This window comes from Equus quagga, chromosome 15, assembly GCF_021613505.1.
Source record: "Equus quagga isolate Etosha38 chromosome 15, UCLA_HA_Equagga_1.0, whole genome shotgun sequence".
NCBI lineage: Eukaryota > Metazoa > Chordata > Mammalia > Perissodactyla > Equidae > Equus > Equus quagga.
In genome coordinates this window covers 8573058-8593709 of record NC_060281.1, presented here as the reverse complement: position 1 = coordinate 8593709, position 20652 = coordinate 8573058, and the positions used below count along the sequence as shown (strand labels likewise).

The following is a 20652-nucleotide window of genomic DNA, read 5'->3' as shown; positions in this document are numbered from 1 at the left end:
ACATCACTAATCATCACAGAAATGCAAATCCAAACTACACTAAGATACCACCTTACATCTTTTAAATTGGCTATAATCACTAAGACTAAAAATAACAAATGTTGGAGAGAGTGTGGAGAAAAGGGAACCCTCATACACTGCTGGTGGGAATGCAAACTGGTGCAGCCACTATGGAAAACAGTATGGAGACTCCTCATCAAACTAAAAACAGAACTACCATATGACCCACCTATCCCACTACTGGGTATCTACCCAAACAACCTGAAATCAACAATCCAAAGTAACATATGTACCCCTACGTTCGTTGCAGCACTATTCACAATAGCCAAGACATGGAAACAATCCAAGTCTGATGACTGGATAAATAAGATGCCGTATATATATACAATGGAATACTACTCAGCCATAAAAAAGACAAAATCATCCCATTTGCAACAACATGGATGGACCTGGAGGGAATTACACTAAGCAAAATAAGCCAGACTGAGAAACACAAACACCAGACGATTTCACTCATATATGGAATATGAACAAACATGGACAAAGGAAACAGTTCAGTGGTTACCAGGGGAAGAGGGGGTGAGGGGTGGGTACAGGGGGTGAAGGGGAGCAGTTATGTGGTGACAGACAAGAAATAATGTACAAGTGAAATTTCACAGTGATGTAAGCTATTATGAACTCAAATTAAAAAAAAAAAAGTAATGATGGAAGCCTAGAAGAGGGGGTGGCAGTGGGGCCGGAGAAATATGAATGGATGTGAGCTGTGTTTAGGAGATAAGAATGTACAGGATTTGGAGATTATAAAGTCAAAGCAAGAGTCAAAGATGATACTCAAATTTCTGTCTTTGCAACAAGGATGATGCACCATTCACTGAAATAGGAGCAAAAGAGTAAGAGCAGATTCTAGTAAAAAGAGAGCTAATTTGGTTTTGATCTTGCTGAGTCAGAGCTGTCTCAGGAACATTCAGGTAAAGATGTCAACTAAGTTACTGGATACAGAAATCTGGAGATCAAGAAAGGATATCAGGTGAAGACACAGATTTGGGAGTCACCAGCAAATACATCGTTCTGAAGATCATGGCAGGAGATGAAATTACCAGGAATTGGTATACAGCCATATAGGGGACCTGGGTCAAGACCATAAGGCATACATCTTTTGCCTTGTTTGCAGACTTTAAGGCCACTAGGGTTGTCTCTGTTCTCAACACTGCCCAGAGTAGCAAAACGCACATGCATCATTTTATTCAACTTCATTGCTAAGCTATTATTTTTCTTTAATGCATGAATACTACTCATAGAATTTAAAACAATTTTCCTCATATGGTTGTTTTTAGAACATACAGAACAAGCTATTCCCAGATCTGTCTTCCACACTTCACAAAAATACAAGTTCACATAAGTCATTTGCAAGAAGGATGGAAATGGAGAAAAACAAATAGTTTCCACATAATCTTTCCATTTTTGTGAAGATTGGAGTGCTCTATCCCACAGGTGTGTGTTGGGGGAAAAAAAAACCCATCATAACTTCAGAGGGACATAACAGGCTCACTCTTTCTCACACATGTGAAACACAGTTGCAGCCATTTGTCTGTCTACTTAGACAGCATAGTTTGGCAGCAGAATTTTGTATCTTAATTTAATGCATTTCCCCATACATTTCCCAGTGTAGTCAGAAACAATTCTATACAAACTGAAAAACTAAAAGGTTCTTAGCAATGCCATTGAGCCAATGATATCTGATAGCTTAGGAACAGAATTGCTGTGTGTAAAGAAGCTTTTAATAATTTCAAACCATCTGTGATGCAAATATAAAAATGACAAACGTGAAAAATGTTTCCCAAGTTCCACTAAACTATGTGCTCTTTTGTGTGTTTTGTACCATATATTTTTTATCATCCAAGAAATTACATTTTAATAGTCAATTTCAGAGAATATTTTTAAAGACTACATTAAATCTTATAATATAACATCTCTTTGACTAGCTCAGTAGACTTAGATTGACCTAAAGCAAGATGGAATAATGAGATACATGATCAAATGTCAGTAATAAATTCAACTTCATGATTAGCATGAAACTATAAAATCAAAAACTATTTCATGGGGTTGGTCCTGTCACCTAGTGGTCAAATTCAGTGCATTCAACTTTGGTGGCCCAGGATTGGATCCCACATGCAGACCTACACCACCTGTCAGCAGCCATGCTGTGGTAGCGACTTACATACAAGAGAGAGGAAAGTTGGGACAGATGTTATCTTAAGGTAAATCTTCCTCAGGGGAAAAAAAAAAAAGAAAACTACTTCAAGACTTTGAAATTAGACCCCAAAAGATAACCAAAACTATCAAAAGTCTTTATAAATTTGAAGGTTTTTTAATTTGATGAAAATTCAGATGGGTACTGGCTACCTCAGAAATTAAATTTTCCTCATTAAAACTTTAAAATATAAATTCCATTTTTGACCTAACATAGTATTCTATTTGAATTGCAATAAGTCAGAGTGTAGAAAAAGAAATACTCTTCTAAGCATTTTGCTAAATTCTATTGCTGAAGTCATAAAACAAAATTTATGTTATTAGACTTTTCTGGCAACGAGAGTTACTCTTCTAAAAAGTTAATTTTTCAGCTTTTTATGAGACCGTGAAATTAATGATTTTTCCATTAGATTAAAAATATACTACCTTACTCTAAAGGAAAAAATAAAAATGAGGTAAGCTAAGCCCAAAATGGGTTATGATTTCTAATTTCATATTACACAGCCTATCATAGAAATGAAGCAGGGGCTGGCCCCATGGCCAAGTGGTTAAGTTCGTGCGCTCGGCTTTGGCATCCCAGGGTTTCACCGGTTAAGATCCTGGGTGCGGACACGGCACCGCTAAATCAGGCCACGTTGAGGCATGGTCCCACATGCCACAACTAGAAGGACGCACAACTAAAAAACTATACAACTATATACTGGGGGGATTTGGGGAGGAAAAAAAAAAAGCAGAAAAAATTTATAATGAGAGATAATGAAGAATTTTGTGAAGTTTCAATAGTTCCAACTACCCAACAAATATCCAACTGAAACACACATTTCATTCTCATGTAGTTAGTACATGTAATTAAAAGTAAACTAGCAGCAGCATCAGTTTCTGCCTCTAAGAGATGTGTCTTCAGATGGGAACATAGCAAGTCAACAAAATACATTGTCAGGATATGCATTCACATGTTTTAATACAAAGTGGTGTATACATAACTATGAGTCAAAGATCTTATATGTAAAATTACAATAATAACAACATAGATTATAGAAACATTCATTTCATAATTTGACATTATATGCAGAATATTCATTTTTCAATTTATGACATTTCACAAATTTCAATCTCAAATTCCAAACATTTAAAAAAGGATGTGGAGTACATGTGAACAATGTTTTAGAATTGTATTGAAGTAAACAAGGAAGAAATTTAGTTTGCAAATAAACATAGTAAATATTGACGATAACATCTATCCCTAAGCCTTCCCCTTTTCTTCAATCTTGATTCACTATTAAATGTCTACATGACTTTGAACAATTTAATTATCTGTACCGAAATTTCTTCCTCTATATGGTACATATTCCACAGAGATACTAAGTGCATGAAATCAGGTAATAATATAAATCACAGAAAAAAATTGCTTGATACATAGTAAGTAGTCAACAAATAAAAGCTTTCACTACCACCAACATAATTGTTAGCCCTTTCATTCATTTTACCCCTATTTTTATTAACATCTTAACGGTTCTCCCTTTCAGGAAGGGGGTTGTAGAACTCTTAGGGAAATAATTGCAACTATCTGTTTCACCACACATCACAGAGCCTGGCATAGAGTAGTTGCCTCCCCACCAGAAAGAGTGTTTTAAGTAAGGAAAAAAAGAAACTAATATTTACTCAGTGGTTATACTTGTGCAAGCTTTCATCGGGTATGTACACAAAGGCCAAGTATATGTACACAAAGGCCAAGTACGTACCTATATTCTCATGTATTCCTGATGAAACCTCATGGCATGTCATTTTGCTCACGCTGCAGCTGAAAAACACTGAGGATAAAGGTGTTTTTCGGAACTTGCCACTTTCACAGTTGAATGAAAGTGGAGCTGACTCACCCTTAGGTGTGTCTGGTTCAAAATTCTATTATCTTCCCATCGTATTATACAGTCTCTTCACAGCTCTCGTTAGCATCTCAAGAAATTCTACATCTTAATATATTCTTACAAATTTCTTTCCAGAAACATAGAAACCCTACAGAAGAGGCCGGACCTAAAAATTACCAGGTTACAAAAACATCCATATGAATTAAAGTTGCCCCATTGAGAGGACTTGACAGTAAGATAAACATTCCCCTGATCTTACTCCTCCGCTCCTCTCAACCCTACATCCCAAATTAGACGATTTCTCTCTTCTCTTCTCTGCCTTGTTTTTCAAATTCTGGTCTATTTTTTCTATATCCTCGCCTCCTTTTCATGCCTCAGGCTCTAAAGTTTAAGGGAAATTCTTAAAGAGAGTCTGCCTTCAGGCTTTTACATAAACAAACACAATCCCAAAGCTTCTGGATCCATCATAGTATGAAGCCATAGTTGGACAAATGTTTAAATATACTACAGGATTTTCTGAGACCACTGAAAGTATCTTTTTAATTTTCACATTTACAAGTTGAATACCAAGTGACTGCCACATAGATCCAATGAATATCACCTGAATGACTGAATGAATTAAGTGAAATTAATATTCAGAATGATGATGTGGAGGCCTCGTAGGCTCTTTTGTAAAAGGTCAAATAATGTTGAATATACTGCACTTACTAAAAATGGATAATTAAATAATAAAATCATAACATGATATTCAGAAATGAGTTGAAAGTAATTTCTGAGTTAACCTTTTAACTTCATTTTAATTAGACAATTTGGTTAAGCAAAGTAACCGACTATCTAGGCATTAGAATTGAGTAAAATTTGCACTGCAATTGCTTTCTTCTTGTAGTTGGACTCTCTCTTCCCAAATTAGAGCAGCACTGAGGTTTCGGTGAGGACAGTGACACTGGGGTCTCTGTCAGAGGACCTGTGACGTCACTGCTGCCACTGTGATAGGTCCCCTGGGAATTCTGCAAGAAAAGGCAAAAGGGGAGAGCAGAGAGATGCTTCTGGATCTGTAACAACAACTGTATTTCCTCCAGCAAGGGTGTCTTAGAGGAGGGGTGTATAATTATTCTATATCTATTCAGTGAATATTTATTAACTGCCAAACAATGTGTTAGGCTTTGTTCTAGGTGGCTGGGGTACATGAATGATCAAGAAAGATAAGGAGACTTGGCATTTTGCAGTTCACATTCTAGTGTGGAGAAATTGTAAAAACAACACATAAGTAAATTACCAAGTATGTCAGAAGGTGATACATGCTATAGAAAACAGGAAAACTAGAGAAGGGTAAAGGGATTATAAATACTTGGCCAGGAATAGATGAAGGCACGTGCGAAGCAGAAATCAGCAAAGAGGTTCTCACAGTAATCAAGGTAAGAAAAGATGATGGCTTAGATCAGGGTAATAGCAGTGGAGGTGGTGAGAGCTGCTTGATTCTCAATTTATTTTGAAGATATGACTACCAGATTAGCTGGCAGGTTGGACAGGATGTGTGGGAGAAGGAGAGGATCAAGGAGGAGTCCACAGTTTCTGGCCTGACCAAGTAAAAGGATGCTATCGCCAACAAACAAGACATGTAGACTGCAGGTGAAGGACGCGTGGGGTGAGGAGAACACAGGTTAAATCTGAGATGTCTAGGCATCCATGTGGTGATGTCAAGGAAGCAGCTTCACATCTAAGTCTTGGAGAGATGTCTTGGCTGGATCACCAGCTTCTACGGTATGTAAAGCCATACCATGAGTGAGATGACCAAGGGAGTGTGAGTATAAACAGAGAACGGCACCATGGATCATCTCTGGGGAACTCTAACATTAAGAAGTTGTGTGCAATAGGAGAAACCAGCAGAGGAAGCTGAGAAATGGAACCAGTTTTCGAACAGGAGATAAAAATAAATTCTGGTGTCCAGAAGCCAAATGAAGACAATGTATCAATGACAGTTCAAGTAAGATCATGGTTCAAGTGTTTCAAGTGAGTTCTTTAGTGGTACAGAAGGCAGAACCAAGACCAATGGAAACTTACAGGGATAAAGATCGTATCTCAATGAGAAAAAAAAATTAAACAGCAATGTCTACTCATTATTAGATCCAGGTGTTTTATAATGCAGTGAACTTTTTTAATCACTAGAGATATTAGTAGACAGGCTGATGAGCATCACAGATATTGTAGAAATGACTCCTGAATTGGGTAGAAGATTAGACCATATGACCTATGAGATACACTCCAACTAATGAGTCTATTATCCCTGCCTCACTTAACACCAGAGGAGAAATACATCTGCTTTTCCATCTGTGGCCCTTTGCAATCTTAGCAGACTGTGTCCAGAATTATCTTGATGCCTCTTCATATAAAAGAAAGTGAATCATAACAGTGGTTTAATGCAAAGAGAAGCTTTGATGCAAACAGACCTGAATTCCAATGTTAACACTATCACTGACAAATTTCATGGCTTTAGAAACGGTCCTTAGATATTTTTAAACCTTAGTCTCTTCTTAAGAACTCTCACAGTGTTCTTGAAGGAAGAAAATAGTAGTCCACTGTGTTTTGCTCATGGTTTGATATAGAGTGAGTACTCACAAACACCTTAGTTCTCTAAGTGTGAGGTCCCAGATTTAAAGACTTTTTTTTTTTAAAAGGAAGATTAGCCCTGAGCTAACTACTGCCAATCCTCCTCTTTTTGCTGAGGAAGACTGGCCCTGAGCTAACATCCGTGCCCATCTTCCTCTACTTTATATGTGCGACGCCTACCACAGCATGGCTTTTACCAAGCGGTGCCATGTCCACACCCGACATCCAAACCAGCGAACCCCTGGCCGTGGAAGTGGAACAAGCACACCTAACCGTTGCATCACCGGGCCGGCCACCTAAATACTATTTTAGGATGTTTTAAAGTTAGTTATTCCTCTAAACTTGAGTTTTAGACTATACTGTTCATTTCAGCACTATATTTACTCATAAACCAGAAATAGAAGTGTATGATTTTTTTATAAAAACAAAATTTTCAACTAGTTTTTAAGTTCATAATAGAAACTGATGAGTCATATTTGGGGTCCAATTTTGTACTGTATGTTTTAAGATGTCATTTGCTCACATTATAATAACAGAACCACACAGTGTGATGAGGTAAAGACAACAGGCTGCAAAACCAGAATGGCTGGATATGAGTCCTGACTTGGTCATTTCCCAATAATGTGATTTTGGCAAGTCAACTCCTCTGAGATTCAGTTTCTTTATCTATAGAATGGGAAGAATAGAATTATTAGGACTTGGGGGACAAATAAATGTGTGAATACATGTAAAATATATGAAGTGTCTGTATATAAAAAACACTCAATAATCCTTAGGTTTTACTATTTGTTTCTCTAATCTAGAAAAAAAGCTCCAAATAGAAGCAATTTTTTCTATTTTAAATGTCTTCAATTAGCCCAAACTATTTTTAAAATATCTTTATTATCAGGAAAATAATGTTATTAGTAACTAATTCAAACAGCACAAAAAAGCCTGTAATAAAAAGGAATCCCTTCCCTTTTACTTATATCTATCAATCATATGCACACACACAAATATATTTCTTTTATACTCAAGAGGAACAAACTATAATACTTTATACTTTCACTGAACAATACATATTTGTGCAAACATATAATTCTAAAATAAATCAACTGCTTCCCAAAGTCTGTGCCTTTGTGATTTTCACTGATTTTGCAAAACTGCTCCAAAACATAGTTGAATCTCTATGCTCTGACCAACAGGTTATGGGGTGTACGTTTCCCCATACCCTAACCACGTTATTGGTTATTATCAAACTTTTTTGTCAGTCTGATAGAGACCAGAAATTTCCAATTCACCTGAACTTACATTTTTTTAATAAACGTGGTTCAGGTTTTTCCTCTTTTCTTTAACCAGTACATGTGTGATAACCGTCTGCTGATAGCACTGGCTTCTTGTTCAATTAGAGGAAGTGGGTCCGTCACATATAAAGAAAATGAACTTTCTGTCATGTGTTTCAATTATTTCTCAAATAGTCACACCAGTTTATCATTTTGATTGCGCCTTTCAATTTTGGTAAACATCACCATTTTCACTTGTACGGAAGTTTTAGTGTTAGGTTGCAAAATATTTTAATCACTTACTATGACTTCAATATTTTCCACCTTTCTTAGAAATGCTTTCCCTCAATGACATATTATGAAATAAATTTCCCATAATTTATTTTACCACTTTTTTTTCTGCATTTAATCTTAGGCCCAGGTGAGAAGTGTGTTGGTCTAAAGATGAGTTAAGAGCTTAGCCTTCCTTTTCTTTTGCCCCAAATGCCTCACTAGTTCTCTCTCTGACACTTATTAAATAAATGAATTATTCACACTGATTATAAATATGGACATATTACATATGTTCATGTTTATTTCATGAGGAAAGGAATATTGATTTTATCAAATGCCTCATTTGATCTAAAACTTCAGTGAAGTTTTAAAAATATAGTTAAGTACTAAACCAGTTTTGCATCCCTGAAATAAACAACATTTGAATGTAATTTATGTTGCTCGTAATGTACTATTGAAATACATTTGGTAATATTTTTGTAACATTATTTTTATTGTGGTGAAATTGCATAACATAAAATTTACCTTTTAACTATTTTGAATGTGCAATTCAGTGGCATTAAGTACATTCACAATGTTATGCAACCATCACCACATCCATTTCCAGAACTTCTTCATCATCCCAAACAGAAACTCTACACCCATTAAACACTAACTCTTCATTCCTCCCTCTCCGCAGCTCCTGGTAAGCTCTACTACACTTTCTGTGTCTGTGAATCTGCCTGTTTTAAGTACTTCATATAAGTGGAACCATACAATATTCATCCTGTTGTGTCTGGCTTATTTTACTTGGCATGATGTTTTCAAAGTTCATCCATGTTGCGCATGTATCCGAACTTCACAGCTCATTAATGCCGAATAATATTCCACTGTACCTATACCACATTTTGCTTATCCATTCATCTGTTGAGGATATGTGGGGTGTTTCCACCTTTTGGCTGTTGTGAATAATGGTGCTATGAACACTGGTATACAACATTTGGTAATATAAAGTTTTCGCACTGATATTCATAACTAAGATTGTTGTAGTGCTTTGTTTTTGTGGTATCCTTGTGAAATTCATATATTTTTAGGGAAATTTCTTATAAAATAATAGAAATCTAAATATGTTACACAAATTTCTTCTAAAAATGAACAAATTTGAGAAAGCAAAAAGCTGGCTGCGGTCATGCCCTAACATAGTAATACAAGTAACAATAACCCCTTACCTACATGTTTCACAAGGAGGAATGTATTAATTTTTATTTCCTGTATCCTTTCTAGAGAAAGTTTGTTTTTCTGCTAATCTCAAGGTATATACTTCTTGAATGTATAGAGAATTCACTTGCTTCCACACATCAGTAAGTCCTTCCAAGTCAATAATATGGAAATCCACTCAATCGGTCATGTAGTGATTCTGGATTTTAGCTGTGATCTATCTCCCTTCTCTAGTCTCTTATAGATCTATCTATATTAAAAGCCACGTCTACTGCAACGACAAAAGAAATGACAGAAGGCCATCTGTGCTCAACAGGTGTAGAGAAACTTACCGAAGGCTCAGGGAATCAAAACAAACAAACAATGAGCAAACAGGCAGATGAAGAATGGTGAGATCACAGAGAGGGACGTGAGGGGTAAGCTTTTGTGGCTCCCACGGGACCTTTGAGTAAAGATACAGGTTTGGATTCCATAAAAAGGTACTTGCATTTTAATGATACTTTTGAAGTAGTTATCAGTTTTCCAGTTGAGAGTAAATGTGAAACAACCTGCCAGAATGGAAACAACAGGTTAAAACAGACTGAAGATCCTCTAAGAGCTCTAGACACAGAAAAGGAGAGATAATTTCAGGAAGTATGAGGACATATTTTGTGAGAGTGTGCTGAGCCCATAAAAAAAGGATGTGGAGAGAAGCACATATAATTCAGGATTAGGAACACGTGCGTCAACGTGAGATGAAGACAAAAAAAATTTTAAGTACCAATTGGAAAAGTATTTAAATACATGAGACAGGCATCAATTAAAGGAAGGAGTCATCAGAAAATACAAGTGCTAGACATAATACCCCTGCAAATTTCTAAGTTTTGCTAGAAAACAGGGTTATTTCAGGTGCCATTCTACTAGAGAGAAAGCATTTTAGATTTTGTTCTCACAGGAAATGTGAATCTGAGTGTCATATTATTTTCTCAGTTGAGATTTAAATTCACAGGTGAGAGACTTGGGAAACTGATATGAATGAAACTGAAATCATAAAGCCCATCTAATCCTCTCTTCTATTTCCTGTAGGAAAATAAAAAGTGATGCTCTACAGTGGTCTCTGTCTGGTAAAGATAAAACGGGTTTAAGATTTAAGGATGGCTTTTGGAAAACCACATCGCTCAGAAAATAGAGAGGTATTTCCAAGATTGTAAGCAGTTATGTTTGGCTTTGAAATGTGGTCAGTTTCCATAGTTAGTAACCCTGGGTCCCTATTAACTATTTTTAAATTATCTGCTAATTACTTAAAATGTTAGAAAAATAACACTCGTCAAGGATTTGGCTTTGGGTATTTCATCTTTCGAAGTCTCAGGAAGGAAACGTGCTCTGTGGGAGGACAGTCCAGGCTGTGGAGACCACCTCCAACCAGGCACGGAAGGCAGCCCGTCTCTCTGGGACCGAGCCCAGTGGAAATCCTATAGAGCAAGTGTAGTGCTTTTGAACATATTCTGGAACTTTAATTTTCTGCATTAATCTACATAAGAAATTGATTTCAAAGCAGCACAGGGGAATGCGGCTGCGTTTGATCTTAAAAGGGGCCAAATTGGGGTCTGATTTACACTCCTGGCAATCTCTTGCTTTAAAGAGTTGGCAGTAACTCAAGTCGAGAAATAAAAAGTGGGCCTTGGGGCAAATTTAATTGAAGAAGAGGTCTGATGTATTTCAGAGGATTCTGAAGGCAATATCAAAACAGTATTTTTAAAAGGCGTTAAGAGGTTGAATTGCCCAGATGGACAAATGGGCACAGTGGCAAGCAACCAGTAGATCTCTTGGTGCGAGGGCAGGCGGCTCCCTCCGTCCTCCCGTGGCTCTCAATTTGCCCAGGCTTGTGACAGGTACTCCTTTTGCATTTCTAGCCATGACACAACATAATACAGTTGGAGCCACTTACGTCTATCTTTGTTTCTTAGGTCCCGTAAGGCACTTGTTTGTTGAGGACCAAGAAATGTTGGCATTTTTCAAACACTTCCAAAGATGAATATTGTTTTCATTAATATCAAATTTATATCCCTATCTATGGCTCAATTCTTTTTTTTTGTATAATAAATAGTTTTAGATGTCAACACTAAATCATAATGCATTCTTTGCAGGCATTTCAGACAGCAACTAAACTCAACACACATATTTCCAACCCTACAAACTACTCAATAGAAGAAATCATGAGCAAGATCACATGGGCAAAGTTTACAGGAAAAAACAATGAGTTATGACCACTGCTTGCCTGATAGAGACTATAAAATGATTCTGATTACAATATGCATACCAGTTGTAGATGTTAAAATTTGAAAACATAAATGTGTTTTAGACTATGATATATAGCATGCATGGATTTAGGGAGAAAGAGTTAATGTTAGGGATGGTGAGATTTCTGCCTGAATCTCTCCAGGGTCCTCTGTATGAGTCTCTTAGGACTATAGAGGAACATATTGCCACATGTTGTCTCCTTGGAGATCCGACTATCAAGAAATAATTGCTCTGATTCTAAAACATTTGCAAATGCAGACAATACATGTTCAAAGTCTATTTCTGTACTAATCTTGTTATAAACAAAAATATTAAAAACAACTAAGAAAACTGTTTATTAAAATAATTTAATAATACGGCATATTTCCCCCAAATTAAGTGATTAAACATAAAGCACTAGAACTACATAAATCATTCTTCATGTATTTGAACAGCATTCTTACATTTTCTGTAATTTAAAATTTTAAACTTCTTTCAATTCCTCGTGTTACTCAATTAAATCAGCAAATTAACTTGAAATTGGAGACTAATTAAAACAAAATCCATCCAAAAAAGGTGATGGAGTAAAGTCAGGATAAGGTCATTTCCTCAAGAATTCCCAGAGTTAGTTATTGCCCTTTGTTGGAGAGAACTGTCATCCCCACGTTAATTACCAGCTCAAACAGACAGCAGGAATCAGTGGGAGAGAGGGCTCAGAGAGAAGTTGTGAAAAGCAGGTCCTTCTCCAGTGTTCCCTGAGAAGAATGAATCACTTTTTATTATAAAAGATTAAACTTGAAATCCATAAATAAGGTTGTGCTCCGCTCAACGGTTCACAGTACCACATCACACGACCTACTTGACAGCTCACAACTGCACACCAGACACGGCTCACGTTTAGTGATCACGGTCTTAACTGAACCCCACCAATATTTTTGTGAGAAGCAGGCAATAACCACTCGGCAGAAGAGAATTACCACTTTGGAAATAAAATATGGTTTTCAGAAGGTTGATTTTAATTTTATGGTTATAGCGTAAAAAACAAAAACAAATATAGGTCAGCCTGATAGATGATTCTGTTCTGTTTCTCAGTACGTTTTTTCTGTAAAACGACTCTGAGAGTTCTCTTATGTGTGATAAAGATGTATGAAATGCACATCCCTTGAAAAAATAAATTAAAGCAGTTTGGCATTCTATGTATCAATTAAAAAATGGTAAATTTTCCAAGGTATAAATTATTTCATAATATTCCATAAAACTATTAATCATTAGGAGCTATCATTTTTCACATGATTCCACATTTTACACAGAAAAGGAATACAAATATGTGAGGATTATCACTCAAGTTACAAATGTAATGGCTCACAAAAAAATGAAAACTCTAAAATAACAACAATCTCTCTAAGTACCTCCATCTGTAACAAAGATATGTCTTTGAGCAATTCATAATCTCCCAGCTATCTCATCTGTAAAATAAAAGTTTTATATATTCTGTGATTTCCAAAATTAGTCCTAGCTTAAGCATTCTGTGATTCTAAAAATTCCAAGAGGTACAACAATTTGCTAGTGAGACATGGTTTATTTCAATATGAATAGGCAGTTCTGTTATTTGATCATATTCCTATAAATTATGAAATTAAATCTCATAAAAATTAGACACCATAAAATATTCTTGTTTCAATATTCATCACCACAAATCAAATATAGACTATTGCAATATTCAGCATAAAATCACTCACACTGTCACTTGAAGAGCCATCAGAATCTATATGCCTTCCACACCTTGCCAACCTAATTTGATCAGACATAGAGCTGCATTTTATTGAGAAGCAGGTATTGAGTCTGTCATTGGCTTTCCCACATCGAGAGAATAGACAAGTGTTACTCCCAGAAATAGCATCAAGTTATATAATATTTAAATATATGGTTTAAAGAAAGAACCTTGCAACCTAGACTATAATGCGTTAATTAACAAAGTTCCTGAAAAAAAGACACATTTTTCTTAATACACCATCACAGTTCTACCACATTTCATTACCATGTAAAAATTGTCATGTACATTTATTTCCATGACTGCCTAATCTAATATTCATAAAAACATGATTGTAAAGTAAATCTAATAAAATTTAATTTAAAAATATAACTATTGAATGCACCTTTCTTGCAACAGAGCAAATCTAGCTCAAAAAAAAAAAAAAGCACAAAAAGCAAAAGCTTGCATGCCAAAAAACCTCATCTGAGAGTTAAATTCTATGGTTTGGCGGACTGCAACAGTTTATCCCTGTTTGAAATAAAAACAACAATTCTACTTAATTATATTTACTAAAAGATCATACTAGAAGACAATTGGTAAACTACAGCATTTATTTCTGTGATCTTTATTATTAGGATAATTACATGGTCCTTGCTTCAGATTTATTCTTCAGAAAGTAAATTACTAGCTTGAATCTTTAGGTTTCCATTTTTAGCTTACTTAATTTATTTGGGGGAAAAAAAAGAAAAGGAAACTTCTTTTACCCATTGGGATTTATGAATGTTTCTGACGAAATCATGCCACTGAATGCCATGTTTTATAATCATGATTCTCGTGATACAAATCTCACATGATAACAAAATATCTATTGAAAAAGTACGTCCAAGGCAACAATATCATAATTATTTTTATAAATTAACTCTGAATGCAGAAGACTAGTGGTTACAATCCAATGATCTAATAAAGACTATATTGCTTTCCCGGATATAATAATTCCCCACTAAGTGGCTAATGCTGTATCTTTCATGTCATTAATTCTACTCCCTTTCATAATAAGAATACACATTTTAACATGAACCAAAACGTAATCAAGTGAGTGTACATGTTTGGACAAATTGTTGAATGATTTACATGTTAAATAAATGGTTAAAGTATCTAATTATGCTTCCCACATTCACAGAATAAAACTGCTAGAGCCTTCAGGAGAAAATTATGCAACATAGTACTTTCAAAGAATTCTCCTTCCACTATGTCAGTCTCACATATTTGTGTATACTAATATCATGAAGCTTTAAGTACTTACTTCATGAAAGGCAATGAATAAAACACCAAATCTTATTTTTACCAGTTTTTCTTAATTCTTCGAGAACAAAGCATATACTGCAGTACCTTTGGATACTGTTTGACAGGAATCAGTACCCTTTCTGAGAGCTTGATGTTTTTGTTGCTGATGACATCAAGATACTTCTTTTCTTCATCTTCCTTTTTTCCATCAGAACCTTGAAATTTTTCAATTTCTGAAAAAAATTTCACAGAAAAAGCAATAAGTGAAATGAGAAGTCATCATTAGTATGCTGAGGTTATTACTCCCCTTCTTAAATGAGATTTTGAAGAATCTTGATCAAAGGGCTGAAACGGCACCTTGTTAACAGCTACACGAATGCTGCTACCAGAGGTAAGATGACCTCTGTCAACTAAAACTAAGAAAGGACCATTGAAAATGTAACCGTCTTCTGGGAAACAAATGATGCATATAATTAATTTTTAACATCCTCAAACAAAACACGAGGAAGAATACGTCCTTTGACTATTTACTATATCTAAGCAAACATAATTTTCCCAGGAGCAATGAATAAAACAAAATATATTTTAAGGTTATATGTTTTATTTTTACTCAGAATTATTCCTAAGAAAAAAAATAAGTGAAAATAGTAATCATCCATTATCTAAAATAGGGTAGCAATGAAATAGCATTTTATGTTCTAACCAATCTGAAAGGCAATTAAAAAGGGAGGAATCATAGAAAAGCCACATAAAAGACTAAATCTATAAATGCTATCATTCATACTCGTCAACACGAAATTATCTTTCTAGATGTTTAAGAGGAATTACTAGTTTTGCCCTATGAGAATGTTCTCAAAGTAGATATTTTTGAGCAAATGTACACTATTTTATCCACTCTTTGTTTTCAAAATTAATTTATTCCACAAAGATTTTTGAACTTCTACTATGGATACCACAGATAGAAAACAAGAAAATGTCTCTGCTTTTATAGAATCTATGTTTTGCTGGGGAAAATGAACACTTAGAAAATGAATATATGTGCACATGCATATTTATATGTGGGGATGAAGAACAAACACAGTAAAGCTATTAAGAATATAAAGGAGAGTAGAGTCAAGGAGTGGGGCTATTACTTTAGATTTATAGGGTGATATCTGAGCAGAGCCCTGAATAATGAGAAAGAGTAAGCCATGAGAAGATCGAGATATCAGATCTTACAATCTGATGGAGAAACAGCTTGACGTCCTCTTGAAACAGTAGGAAACAAGAAAGCCTGTGTGGTTGAAGAATGTGAATACAGAGAAGAGGTTTGCTAGGTGGATATAGGGCAGATCATGTAAGGCCTTGTTAGGGCATGTGATGTTCTCTGCTTTTTATTGTGAATATAATGGGAAGCCACCGGGTGGTTTTGGTGGGGGAGGGAGACAGCCATATTTGATTGTTATTTGTAAAGATAACAGCAGATACAATATGCAAAACCAGTCATAGCAGCAAGCAAGCAAACAAGGAAACCAACTTGCATTTGGCTAGCTGAGAAATAATGCTCACTTGGTGTAACAAGGTAGGAATGAAATGGTGAGAAGAATATATGTAACTAGAGTCACTGAATGGAGTTCACTATGTAAAATCAATGTTCTGGGGGCCGGCCCAGTGGTGTAGGGGTTAAGTTCACATGCTCAGCTTCAGTGGCCTGGGGTTTGTGAGTTAGGATCTCAGGGGCAGACCTACAAACCGCTCATCAAGCCATGCTGTGGCAGCATCCCACATACAAAATAGAGGCAAACTGGCACAGATGTTAGCTCAGGGCCAATCTTCCTCACCAAAAAAAAAACCCATATATCAATGTTTTAGAGAAATCTTGAAAAATTCATTTCCCTTGTTTCTTTTATGTTTATTTGACAGTTATTATTACCATAAAATCACCTGTAAATATTTCTTGCCTCCTTGTTCTTGGCCAATGGTACTATTCCAAAGCACTACCTAAATTAAGACATGAACATGAGTGGTTTTTAGTTTTATTAGAGAGGAACAAGAACATTCTGCTATTTTTGAGGACAGGAGAGCTGATGATAGTTATTATGTATGGACATTCTTAATTCATACAATTTATATTGCATTTTGAAACAATTATTTTTTAAAAGGTCTGACTACTTCTGGAGTTAAGAGGAATACTACATTGCATCTAACAGCTTTGTTCTTTATTTTATTTTTAATTAGCATCTTTCCCAAAATGATTCACATAGCTTATGTGAAATCCCTGTAGCATTCCAGGTATTAATCTCCTAGTGGATTGTTTATTTGACCCATGTGCAATTTTTAAAAAATCTTTCTGAAGTAATAGTACATGGCTCACCCAGATAACGCCAGAACGAATGCGACACTGCCTGGTTTGTACAGTCATTTACAATCGTTTTTCCAGTTACATGCTATAATTTCCCTAAAGACAACTATCTGAAAATGAACTGAGCTGTTTTTGAAAAGAACGTATGTGTAATATGTCTATAATTTCTACTCAGTATGACAGCATCAGATTCTGACTTTTCTATCCCAGAGTATTAACAAGTCATTTCAACTGGCTGTCTTTTTAAACCAGAAGCACCCTCTAGTCAGGCCTTTCTTTCGATTCCTTACATAATTCTTACATACAGAACTCTGACAACTGCAAAGAAAGAATATTCATTATATCCTCTGATACTGACAATTAACTTTTCATCACTGCCCTTTGGGTACATGCACCTACTTAATATCTACTTCCCAGCATGCTGAGGCAATTGTAATGTGGGACACACTGAAAACGCCGACTCAGTTTCCAATCTATTAAATGTACAGTTTCTCCCTTGTCACTCTCCCATAAAAATAAATTGAATTTGTCTGACATTATTTGCTCTCAACAAAACTACTACCTTAGGCATTTTTAGATGCTTGCAATTTGACGAATCAATGATTAATTCCAATAACTTTTCCACTGAGAAACAGAAGGGAATAAAATACCATTTCCACTGCTTCTTCTGTTCCTTCCTACACTTTCTTTTTAGAAGTTTTGACATTTCTTTTGCCCTTCTGATACTTGCAGGGAGTTATCTGGTCTTCCCTGACATATCTACGTGACTAACAGCTCAGTAATTACATTTGTCAACTGCACAGTCACAGAATGGTGTATGCCAAAATTGCCTGGTTTTTAAAACCACAGAAAGCAATGGATACAGCACATTTCCTTTTCTAATTTTTAGTTTAAAGTAATTCTTTTCTTATTTCATAATTAATGCATGCTCATTGTAAAATATTTAGACAATATAGACAATTTAAAAAATGTCCAGATGGCAGAGCCAGTCTTCTTATTTTGGTTTTAATTTCTTTATTAAAATTGGACTTTTTGTATTATTTCTATATTTTAGAATTCAATGAGGGATTTCTTAGTGGGTAAATTTTGGGTCAGGACTCATGAATATTACATGAAAAGGGTGTGTATTCTATCTTATTGAGTTAAAAGTTAGATCTAAATCAATCTGATCTTTTTCCATACTGGATCCATCTTGGAATGAAAGAGGCATATGAGAATTTCTTTGGAGTATGTATACAAGAGTGGAATTTTGGTTCATAAATTATGCACATACTTAATTTGACTAAACTCTGCTATTTTTCTCTAAAAAATATACCAGGCACATTGCCACAAACAGTAGAAATGTTTCTATGACTTCCATGTTCCTCCACTTACTTTTTTAACCCTACCTCCTTCTCTTATAGAAACAAGACAGAGCACCTAGGATCATAAAAGAAAAAAAAAAACTCTGAAGATATCCCCCAAATCCAGGTGATCTACAAGAACCTATAGTAACAAGTGGGTTTGTCAAAACACTAAAAATATCAGCAACTGCACAGGGTCCTATGTGATGGAGTAATTATGGGGAGATTGTGGAAGAATGAAAACGAAAAGTTCTGATGGTTCCAATAGTCCTAGAACATAGACATTTCAAGCAAGTATTCATCATCAAAGGCAGAGATGACCTCCATAGTAGAATGGTCAACATGATCTGAAGAAAAAACCTGTGAAACTGGGACAAGACCACCCAAGCTCCAATTTATGAGTGAGTTTGAAGTAGACAATGGAGACCACATAATGCATGAGGAAAAAGCTGAAGGTACTAAGGTAGCACAAGTACTCCAGGACCTCAGCAAACAACAAAGTTGCCTTCTTTAAGGATGAAGTCCCTTCCTGAGGCAGCAAAATTACTTCAAGAAAAATCCTACTGGAGCATGAAGCAAGGATGCTACTCGAGCTGAACAGTCTGTTCTGACAGACACCTCCTAAGGGCACAGGCAAAACTTTCTCATTTAAACATTAACAAGAGAAACAGATTGTGTTGAACCTCGTACAAGTATACCATAAGAAAACAAAAAAAAAGGAAAATGAACCCAATAATATATTAGCAGAAAATGAAAACAGGAGTGAAACATATGATAACAAAGCAGAAAACCACTAAAATATAATATTAAAAATGAAGGAAAAGAAAGTAAGAAAACTATAAAAACAATGAAAGAAGAATATATATCAGAAACAGAAAAGGGTTGTAAAGAAGCAATTAAATTAGAGAAGTGTCTAAAAAGATCTGTAAGAGCTCAGGAATAAAACAGAATTTATTTCATAAATGAAGAATAAACTAGAAGTAAAACAAGATTAAATAGATCAAAGAACAGAAACAGAAATAGAGGAGAGAATTAAGAACCATTATAAAATCAGAAAGTTAAAAAGTTTGAGAGAAAATGACAGATGTGGAAGACAGGCAAAGAAGGGCCAAGGCAAGTTTAACTGGAGTTCCTAGAAGATGAAAACTAAAGCAGTAAAACTGAAGAAACACTAAAAGCTATCATTCAAGAAACTGTTTCATGAAAGAATCATAAGAAATGTGACATGAACTGAGAAACATGATTAGCTCAATGTTCTGATCTGAAGGAGAGAGAGAGGCAGAAGGAAGAGGAGTGAGGGGAGAAGAGTTGAAAAGAGACAGAGAGAGTGATTTTGAGACTGAGAGGTGCAAACAATAATGCAAGATTCAATAGATTAGAAGTAACTGGTACAAAATAATTAGTTCCAGACAGTGGTTAAAACTCATGCTGTAGCATATGAGCTGCATACGTCTGTCTCAGTTTCACACCTGGAAGTTAGGAAAGAACTCTTGGGGCATTGTGAGGATTAAATTAGTTAATATAAGCAAAGTGCTTAGAAAAATACCTGGCAAAAGCATTGCTGTTTTTATTATTATTCTCATTAGTACTCTATTTAACTTAAAGGACAAAGTAACCTTTGAACTAGAGTGATAGGCAAAATTTCACTAAGAGGAGGCCAGAAACTGATCCTTTGGTTAAGCAAGCCTTATGGAGAAATAGGGAATGCAACTGGCTGGACTGAGCAATCATACTAGACGATTCTTACATATCAAGAATGGCTCTTCATTTTGCTAATAATTTTTTAAAATATTTTTAATATCTGTGCTATATTTGTAGTTTAATACATAACCTCAAGATAGATTAGTGTCAAATAGTTTAAAGTTTAGATTAAGCTCATTCTGAAAATATCAGTAAAATTTCAGTGAAAGGGATTCTATTTGAATATCTCAATTTATACCTTAATATTCAAGTCACTTTCTTAACACGGGATTTTCTCTGCACTCATAATTCATACTTGTAAACCAGGTGTGTTGGGTACTTCACAGTGGCCTCCACACACTTCTACCTAGTATTCTTCTGACCTCCAAGACACAGCTGGCATAAGATGTTAGAATCATTAATAGTTATAAAACTGATGTGTTAGGCTCTGTCTGCATATTAATGCTTTACATAAGTTATTTTATTGTGGTTATATTCATTTTTGCAAGTGGTACATTACAGAGGCTCTTATTTTTAA

The 20652-nt window shown here is 35.3% G+C and overlaps 1 protein-coding gene across 1 annotated transcript in view; it reads right to left on the bottom strand.

The window, feature by feature from the left end:
• KHDRBS2 (KH RNA binding domain containing, signal transduction associated 2) overlaps positions 1-20652 on the bottom strand; it is a 515709-nt gene that overhangs the window by 421327 nt on the left and 73730 nt on the right. The window contains exon 2 of the mRNA XM_046641311.1: positions 14856-14983. Within this exon, the coding sequence (XP_046497267.1) occupies positions 14856-14983 (128 nt within the window). The remainder of the gene's footprint in view (positions 1-14855; positions 14984-20652) is intronic.